Genomic DNA, 10,213 nt, shown 5'->3' with positions numbered 1-10,213 from the left:
AAAGGAAGGTTATTTTAAAAAAACAAGAATAAAATTAATTGTAGCCAAAACAAGAATGACTGTTCTAATTATATATTTTGTCCAGGTCAACCCTTTAGAACATCATTCATTCAGAAATGAACTCTGTTGACACCAACATCATACGTCATTACCTTTGCTACCCTTTAGCAAAAAATAAAGTAAGATCATTATGTTGAAATATAGAGACAAGGACAACAATCCACAGCAAGGTGACATTGTCCCTATGACCATTACTGTCCCTGAGCGGTTCTTCATCACAGTGAAGAATCCAGACGGCAGCGTTAGAGATCACCACACAATCTCTGAATGACACCTTCACTTACAAAAGATACGCCTCTCATTCTACAGAAGAATGAATCAAACAAGCTCTGAAGAGAATGCATGAAAGACAGAAATGCAGTTAACATAGCATTTGCATGCACTTTAGGGCACCGCAGTAACGATCATTTATGAATACTTTTTGACAAAAAAAAAATGCACAAAGGCTCTCTGTTTGAACACATTATTGATGTGAAACAGATTTGCACAACAGGGAGTGCTGTTAAATATGGACCAAGCACAATTTATTGAAATATTGACAAAACAGGCTGGGTAAATGATGAATGTAGGGAAAAAAAATATAAATAAAATTCTTGGTGGTTATTGAACAGAGGAAACAGAAGCTACACTAGTCAGCTGAATGATAAGAAACAAATAAAGAAAGACCATTCTGCATCCTTGACAACCTCAGGAGAAATAATTATACTTTATAATAGATGAACTGTATTTCGATGTAGAACTGGCAAAGGCAAACAGACATAAAATATTTGGTTTAAAAAATAGCCACTTTGTTGTCAAAGAGTAGAAAATCAGATTTTGTTGGACAGATCACTTTCTAGTATGTAATTATGTCACTTGAGTAATGCATCAACATTAAAATAACCCCCAACACACACACACACACACACACACACACAAGCAGAATTTATATTCAAATGCCATATGTTGCACGGAGTTGTATATCATACCTGAAAAAAATAAGTGCCGTTTTCCCTCAAATTATCAAATATCAATTTTGTCCATCCACAGACATGATGCGAGTGTGTCTCTCTTTCTCCCTCTTGTGGACACATGTAAAAGTGACATTGCATTAAATATTCATCTCAAATATTGTGTAATTTAGTAAGCAGTGGACAGGTATGACAACATACCTCACAGAAAGACTCAAATCTAAACCAAGGTCTCCTTTTCTTGTCCAAACCCATTGATGACACATGCATACAGGCAGGAACACTAGACTGTCTCAACCTGACTTTCCTAGCAGCAGTGAGACCTTGATAGGTTAATGTGCATTTTATAATTTGCCATTAGAAGCGCCATACCAATACGTCAAGTCTATTTCTCACAAACAGTATGCATTGGTACCCTTTTTATTTGATTTAAGACTTTGTATTTTTATTAAGAAGGCTATACCAGACGCATAATCACTATACATTGATTTAACATTACCTTTACAATTAAATCTTTCACTGAAATTACAGAATAAATATATGCACATTTTTAACTTTGTCAAATCTTTGTGAGAGAGAGAAAACATTAAAAGTGCTTCCTAAAAAGCTGTTAGTGATAGTATCCAGAAGCATTTTTCTTAAGAAAGTGCGTTGAACTCCATAAAATCTTGAAGTGTCATTAGATATTCACAAATATTGATCCTCGGGTGCGTCCTTGAGATAGAACTCTGTCTTTTGCGGCATAGAAAATTAAATAGACCACTCAACGGGTAATACGTCGCTGTATCTCTATAGCAGGTGAAGTTTTTGCTCGGTAACCTCCTTCTGCAGTCGGATGCATGCAGCAAACTGCAAATATTCTACAAACTGTGCCAGGCGCTCCGGAGGTTCAACAACAAATCTGTTCCGTACAAAAATAATGGGTGGTAACATTGCTGGCTACTCTGAAAAAAAGGCACTTCATTGAAAAATCTGAGTATGGCCTTTCCTCCAAAAGCGACTTGGGGGAAATGTGTGTGAGAGTGTGTATGTGTACGTGTGTGAAACATATAATTTTGCCATGCTCCTTTTTTGATACGTATTCTTTTTGGGCGTGGAGGGGGGGAGTTTGTGTAAGTGAGTTTACTCTCTTTTTTTTGTTTCCTATTCAATTAGAATCTATACGATTTCTCCAAGACTTCGAGGTAATCCGGCTTGGTTTGGAGTTTTGCCCTTAACTCGAGGTATTCACTTTGGGTTTGCTCAGGGAATCCTTTCCCCGCAGTGAAAAGTAATGTTTCTTTTAATCTGGCGTCTTGCTGTAAATCAGGGTATTGCATTCCGGGGGGATGTGCGTGTGCAACGTGCATGTCCTTTAATTTGGGAACAGTGCCGTACAGGCAGTCTACAAAACCCACCGTAGGGGTCGGTCTCTGGCTGTCAATCACGGTAGGGCAAAGCACTCCGTTCTCGTGAAAGCCTGCCATGTCACCTGACTGATTGATGGTGACAATGGTGTTGAGCTGGGAATTGGACACAGCCATCGTCCATTCCTTCTCTTTCTCCAGAAGAGTTCGATAATTACTGTTATTTTCCTTGGTTTCTGCAAACTGCTCGCCCTCGATCTCTCCTTCTCGTGGTTTGTAAATTGGATTGTTACACATTTGAGTAACGGGATGGGGGATGTAGTCATAGACGTGACCGGGTGGCTTCTCAGGCGAGGCGGTCTGCCTCTCTTCAAAGATCTTGCACTGCATTTGAATGCCTGTAAGGTCCACCTCCTGACGCTTCCTGAAGGGAAGTTTCTTTCGCCTCCGCAGGACGAATGCGAAGAGACCGGCAGCCACAAACACGGAGGAGATGAAGAGAATCAGTAGGCTCAGAATCAGCACAGAAAGCGGAACAGCTCCCGTCACTGGCGCTTGTCCTAACTCAGAGCCGCTGGTGGCTGTCATGTCATTGGGCAGAACTGGAGAAGCGGTGAATTTCAACTCTGGGCAGATGACCTCAGCCTCTAGGGTGCGCAGATCCTTGCCAAGAGCGAAGTCCGGGGTCTTGCAGGTCACTTCCCCCACAACAATGACGGAGCTGAGCTTCTCGATCCACTGCTTGAGTGGGATGATGTCGCAAGAGCAGTCCCAAGGATTCTGGTGAAGGTCGATTTGAACGATGGAGTGGAGATGCTCCAGGACTCCGCTCACGGGAAGGTACAGAAAGTAGTTGTTGCGCAGGTTGAGCCTAGCCAGGGAGGTACCAGCAAAAGCATCCACGGGCAGGGTGCGCAGCAGGTTGTCATTGAGAAAAACCAACTGCAGGTTTGGCATGAGGCTAAAGGCGGCCGGTTGAATCTCTCGAATGACATTGTACTCGAAGTACAGGTAATTAAGCGCCTGCAGACCACGGAACATGCCTGGAGTGAGCCTTTCAATGTCGTTGCCATTCAAGTATAAGCTTTTCAAATTAGGTAGGTTCATAAAGGCGCCTTCTTGAACATATGATATCCGATTGTTACCCAAGTGCAATAAATCCAAGCTAGAGAAGTTCCAAAAATCCGACCTGTAAATTTTCTGAATCAAATTCCCACTTAGATAGAGTTTCTTGGCATTGAGTGGTCGTGGCAGCAGCTCAGAAATGTTGTGGAAGCTTTTCTCTTTACAATTGACAGTGAGGCCCAAGTCATTGATGTGTAAATTGCACATGCACCCTGTCGGACAAATGATTGGTATAGGGGGTCTGGTCTGGTAGGCAGCGACTGGAGGCTGATTCAGCCCTGGGTAAATGCTACGAGGAGTGGGTGGTGTTTTTGTGGGTCTGGACCGTTTAGTCGGCTTTACGTGTCTCTCTCTGTACTCTACTGAGGAGGCTGTGTTATGAAAAGATGACAGCATAGACGAAGGCTTGGTGGGCCAGACATTTTCATTATTAAACGGTAATCTGGGAATGCCATGTTTGGCCTCCAGCTCTGCTTCAGAGAGTAAAGGACAAAGTTCGCTTCTCTTGATCTCACGAAGGTCCTTACCGTGTAAATGAAAAGGGTATTCACACGTTATGTCACCCACCAGTGCCGTGTAGGGGATGCGCTCCAGCCAGGTTTTGAGCTGCACAATGTCACACACACAGTTCCATGGATTTTCCTCTAGCTGGATCTCCATCAAGCTGCGACCGATGTATTCCAACGTCCCTTTATAGGGTAGAATTCTCAAGCGGTTGCCACGTAAGTCAAGGTGCGTGAGAGATACGGACCTGAATAATAAATTGGGTAGCACGGGTATCAAATTGTCGTTCAAAATAAGTACTCTGAGTTTGTGCAGGTTGCGAAACGCCCCGCTCTCTATTCTCTTGATGACGTTGTAATCCGCCTGAAGATACTCGAGGCTCTCCAGCCCCATAAAAGTGTCATTCCTGAACACCTCCAGTTTGTTTTCATGCAGAAACAGTTTTTTCAAGATGCTCAGGCCATTGAACGCGCCCACATGTATGTCCTGTAGCGCATTATTCCCCAGATTGAGTGACACAGCATTGTTGAGGTGCAAAAAGCTGTTAAAATACAGCTTGCGCATGGAGTTCTTCGCCAGATTGAGTTTAAAGGGTCTCGTCCACGTCTGGGAGATCTGGCTGACATTTGTAAATCCTTTGCTGTCGCAGTGGACGTGGAAAATACCCTCCTTGACTTCACAGTAGCAAGGGTCAAAGCAAGGCTCATCTATTTCTTCCGACTCGTCCAACAGAGGGATCGGCGTAGTCCATCCTAAAGCTATTGTGCTTAGCAGGGTAAACCACAGCATCCTTCCGCCGAGTCCTGATGAAGTTAAGGCTGAGAGCCACTTCACAGCACTGCAACAAAACACAGAAAAAAGAGAGCGTGTCAGATGAGAAGGCTCAGACAGCGAGTGACAGTTGCGATGCTTTGAGCGTTTCGCACAATAAACTACACAACAAACACCTCCTCCTTCCACATCATGACATGTTTACGATAGAGATCATGCATTATCATGGGTTTGACATCTTTCACTCAATGATAGCTCGCACTACACCCAAAAAACAGGACTCAATGGCATAATCACCACTAATGTTTTTAACCACCAAATGAAACAAAGCACATCTAAACTGTTTAATACATATCACCATTAGAAACCATCTATTTTGTATCTCACTACATCTGTCACACACATACAAACACAGTGCAGGACAAGAGATATTACTTTAGTCAATTCTGAATAATCATCCCTTTCCATGTTCATGCAAAGCTCAAAAACATTAGATCAATAAAACATGAAACAAAAATAAATGCATACTTAAATCGAATCAACCGCTGCATCCACTTAACATTTAAAAATAAAAATAAAACAATGACAGGTGCATCCCAAGACTGTCGCCAAAACGCCAATTAGACGCCAATGCGTAACGGAGGTTATTTGCTTTCCACAGTCTGAACGCACTTAATTAGCGCAGATGTTATCAGCAGATCAGTGGAGAAACTCAGAGCCAAATGCTGCCGAGTGTGCCACACTCTGCGGATCTCTTGGATTTCGAAAGGAAAAAAAAAAATGACCAAAAGCCCTCGAAAGATCCTTGTTTTCCGTCCAGAAGAGACTGCAATTTTCCATGAATAGCGCACTTTGTATTTTCCTCCCACCCTTCTCTGGTGTCCTGGCTTTAGCAATCAATTCCAATGTCCTTCCATTCCCAAGCGATAAAGTAGCGGATACCTACTCGGTTTTAGTGGTGTCCAACTTTACATCTCCAGGGTTTGGAGACGGGTGGTCCCAGGTTGCCTCCGATGGTTGGCTACAAAGAAAAAAAAAGAGCATGCGTTGGAATGAAACGCTTTAAAAAAATCTCCGTATTTTACGCACAAATAATAATAAAAAAATATCAATGTTAAACTTAACATTAAACTTGCATTTGAGATATTTTTACTAAAAATACGTTTGCTAAAACACCTTTAAAACTGGGAGATTGGTACAGCAGTCTGCGCAGTTACATCAGAAACAAATCAATGCATCATTTGATTAAATACAGAGATTATTCTGTGGATCAACCAGGTCATTCTCCCATCTCCAAAAAGTATGTGAGCATCTGAAACGCTCAAAATTCACCTTTTTTTCACCGGAGCATCCGATATAAGACGAGTTTAAAGATTTCCTGTGCTTTTCCCCTATCGCTCTCCCTCTCTTTCGGTCTCTCTCTCTCTCTCGCTCTCTAAGACCAAGAAGAGAGAAGATGAAGACGTGATTTGAATTAAATCTTTTTTTTTTTTTTTTTCTATAAAGGTTTGTTTATGATGCCGGTTCGTTCAGTTCTGGAGCTCAGTTCCGCTTCGTGCGGTTCTGTTCGGTTCGTCCCACTGCTGCGCTGCTCGCGTCTCTCATCGTGCCGGAGAAAAGCTTCGGATCGTCACGGAAATGAGCTTTAAGAAAAGCGAGCAGGGAGGGAGAGGGCAGAGATTGGAGAGACGGCGTTGGCGGAGAGGGTTGGGATGGAGGAGGCACGAGCTGTTGAGCGCGCTGAGTGCCGCACCGGGAGCGCGCGCGCATCCGTGTGCTCTCTCTCTCTCTCTCTATCTCTCTCTCTTTCTTCATCAGCGATGTAACGTTATGTTATAGGGCGATCTCATCTCCGATTTGTGTTCTGAGATAAATGTCACAGGTTATTTAACTCTGAGCTTCATCGGTGAACTCTTCTGAGGCTTTGAATGTCCCATTCAGTTCCGTTGTGCACAGTTTTTCCACCTTTCTTTCCTTGGAAAATGCCACTTCGTTAGTTGAAATGCAAGTCCGGGGTTCTTTGGCTTAACACGGCAAAATTACAAACGAAACTATCCAATAAATCTGTTTATTTTTCCTCTGTATAAATTTAGTTTGGTTTTATCTGCAGTGAAGACAGCTGAGGACAATTCTTCCGTGTGAAGCTCCGCGCGCTTCCTTCGCCCTGTCTTCCCGCGCTCTGCCTGCAGCGGGCAATCTAGCTCTGCGCGTGGGCAGTGGCGATGACAGGATACCTTTATTCTTCAAATTTACATGGAAATGAGGAAGAGGTTATGGGTAACACTCTGTAATTTGATTTATTAATGACATAAAAACATTATTACTTTAAATAATGCTAAAGAGATCGTTAATATAGATCAAAATAGATATGAAATTTAACTTTGATTTATAGGGAAGACCGGGGCTAGCTTTTGCACTTTCACTGTGAATATTTCAAAGGGTAGGTTTATTTCTAAAAATCAGTTTAGGTAGGCTACATACTGCACATCGTAGTCTTATAGCTACTGAAAAACTATGGAATATGTCCACCATTATTTCCCCAAAAACAAACAAACATACAAAATTAAAGACAGAGCCGATTAAAGACACTTTGTCAATTTGCTGTTAAACAAATACAAATAAAATAATATTAATACAAAATAAATAAATAAAACTGTAAAAACATAGACTTAAAAAATAAAAATACAAGATAACAAAGTGATGACATGTCCAATAAAATGTGACAACTTGCCCCAACTGATATTTATGGAAAATAAATTTGTTTTTTGAAACCTTATAGCTAGAAGTTGTGACAACTTCCCTTTGATATCTAGCCTTTGTCTTATATGTTTCGAATGTACTTGAACTACAGATCTGTTAATATTTAACAGAGATAATGTTTTCAGTTATTTAAATTTATTATGAAGTTTTTAGAGCGTAGGCTAAGTTTAAATACATATACACAAGATTTTATAATGATATTTGAATTTCTGTAATTTTCATGAGTCATGCTTAATTGGATTGCTCAAGGACGATAAATATTGTGTTGAGGATGATGATGAGGATGATTGCAGCTATAACTATCATGACTATCATTTTGGTTATTACAGATCAGATCAAATCTGTGACGCTAATCAAAATGTTTTATTTCATTTATTTATTTATTTTATGATGATGCAGACATAAGGCTGGAAACTCTTTGACTGTTTTTTTCTCCCTCTGGTGTTCTCATCCACGTCTGTCCTTCTCAATAGATAACTTCCCCAAATGGGTGTCAGCAAATCCTTTAAACAGACAAAAGATACAAAAGAACACCTTTATAACTTATATAACTGAATTGAATTTATATTATAGAATTTGACTTGGCTGAGATATAAAGTTCAATCCAGCACACAACCGTTGCATTTTACTGAAATTGATTAATCAGGATTATTACTTTGAAATGAGATTGTGTAATCTGTTCCATTATATAAAATATTGATTGGAATGTAGTAATATGAAATAGATTGTAAAAAGCATCCAATTTTCAGATTAAAACATTGCTGGTTACTCACTTAAAAACAGCAGCACGGCTACCAGTGAACATTTTTATATTGTACAGATCAGAATTATTATTACTGTGCCAATTTCACGTAGTAAAAATAGAAATACTCTCTCTCTCTCTCTCTCTCTCTCTCTCTCTCTCACACACACACACACACACACACAAAGGTGTGTGTGTGTGTGAGAGAGAGAGAGAGAGATATGGTACACTTTCAAAAGGTTCTGAGCGTGTATTCATATGCATCTAGAATATATTTCAGTAATGAATAGTTTTATCATGTGTTTGAAATAGAATATAATTGATTTGTCATAATATACTTACTCTAAGAGTCAATATTATTACCTTAAAAGTACATATTAGTGCCTAAAGTACCTAAATGATACATTTTAGTACCTTTTGAAAAGGTAGCACACTGGTAACAGCTTTTTCACCTGTGTTTCTGAGAGTGTATTGTATTTTTCTTAGCCCAGAGGGGGCGGGGACCTTAACCACCATTATTTTACAGATTACATTTTTAAGCCTTCATTGGACTGGTTTTGAATTTAAATGCAGTGCAAGCACACAGCACACTCTCATTAAAGATGAGCAAACTAGTTAGTGAAGATTTAAGACTAAGCCTATGGCAACTAAAAGAACCCCAAAAGCACAAGGTCAGTGGGGAACATTTGTACTCTGTGCTCACTTTTCACAATGCACTGACACATGCGATATAAAGCCCCACCTAGAGGCCTCTTCTGATTGGCTGGTTAGTATCAGTCATGACGGCACAAGGTGGATTAACGTCTGCAAAAGAAAGAAGAGGAGAGAGAATGAAGGGGTGAGTGAGTGAAGAGAAGGTTTAAGAGCCGCATCTGGGTTGGTGTGCAGCAGTGTGTAAAACTGCCAGTCAATCATCTTGTCTTGTGTGAAAGCCATCTTTCATTTCTGCCTCTGCCAGTCACTCCTAAATCCCTTTATTCCTTTTTTGTTCTGCTGTTTTTCTCTTTTATAAATCCCAGTGTACTAAAGCCAGTTCATAACATGTGTTGTTTTTTTCGTCCTGCTTAATTTGCATTATTTTTCCATCAGTATGCAATTCTCTAATCACAATTTGCCATTTCTAATCGCCTCTGATGTCACTTCTTGTTTTTAATTAATGCTGAAACATGCATGTTGTAATATGGGCAAATGCAAATTCTCACATCCACTTGTGACAGCTTTGCTTTCAAGTAATGCTGCTGCCAATAATAAAGTGCATGCATTTTCCCCATATAGCATAGAGATAAAATAAAATAAACAGCCATTGGAAACCATTTATTAACCAAACCAAAGTTTTTTTTTTTTTTTTAAGGAAGGTCTCTTGAAGCATCTTGGAGACATTGCCACAGTTCTTCTGGATTTAGTCTGTCTCTGTTTGTTCTGTTTCTTCATGTCATTCCAGACAGACTGGATGATGATGAGATCAGATCTGGCTGTTGTCAAACTCCAGGTGCACCAAAAATCTCACTGGATTATTACAATTAATGGCAAAATGAATGTTTGGAAATGTAAACTGATATCTCCTACTGACACACTACAGCAAAATATAGAAATAATCGACTTAAAACCATTTCTTTAGCTGGTGAAAATACTAGTGTTCTAATAATTTTGGCCACCACTGTATATATTTATTTATTTATTGCCAAAAATCAAGGTATTTATATACAATAATGACATCCACATCATTCGCAATGCATCATAGGAGCGGAAGTAATGTGTTTTTACATTGAAATGTCTTTACACCATTAAATAATAAATGTTCAAGGTGTTCTTTGGCCTGAAACAACATTTCTCTTGTGTGCTTGTGTCACGGTTCATCAGCCACCCTGGAATCTCTTCGTCCTGAAAACAAAAATATGGCAATGTCAATCACATACAAACTCATCTTCCATCACTAAAGTACTTGACATGTCCAG

General features: G+C 40.1%; 1 protein-coding gene across 2 annotated transcripts; it reads right to left on the bottom strand.

The window, feature by feature from the left end:
- Positions 1-1,414: 1,414 nt before the first annotated feature.
- slitrk3a (SLIT and NTRK-like family, member 3a) lies at positions 1,415-6,900 on the bottom strand. Of its 2 annotated transcripts, XM_058750528.1 has the most exons (3): positions 6,089-6,900; positions 5,703-5,777; positions 1,415-4,823 (listed from the first exon to the last, which is right to left on the bottom strand). In XM_058750528.1, exon 3 carries the CDS (start codon positions 4,772-4,774, stop codon positions 2,162-2,164), a length of 2,613 nt encoding a protein of 870 aa, XP_058606511.1. In that variant the 5' UTR covers positions 4,775-4,823; positions 5,703-5,777; positions 6,089-6,900; the 3' UTR covers positions 1,415-2,161. The 2 variants fall into 2 exon arrangements, with proteins under 2 accessions (XP_058606511.1, XP_058606510.1); XM_058750527.1 differs by lacking the exons at positions 5,703-5,777; positions 6,089-6,900 and adding an exon at positions 5,285-5,652.
- Between the last annotated feature and the right edge of the window lie 3,313 nt (positions 6,901-10,213).

The sequence above is a fragment of the Onychostoma macrolepis genome, chromosome 18 (assembly GCF_012432095.1).
Source record: "Onychostoma macrolepis isolate SWU-2019 chromosome 18, ASM1243209v1, whole genome shotgun sequence".
NCBI lineage: Eukaryota > Metazoa > Chordata > Actinopteri > Cypriniformes > Cyprinidae > Onychostoma > Onychostoma macrolepis.
Note: the sequence above shows the minus strand (reverse complement) of the source record. Positions and strands in the feature narration are given on the sequence as shown.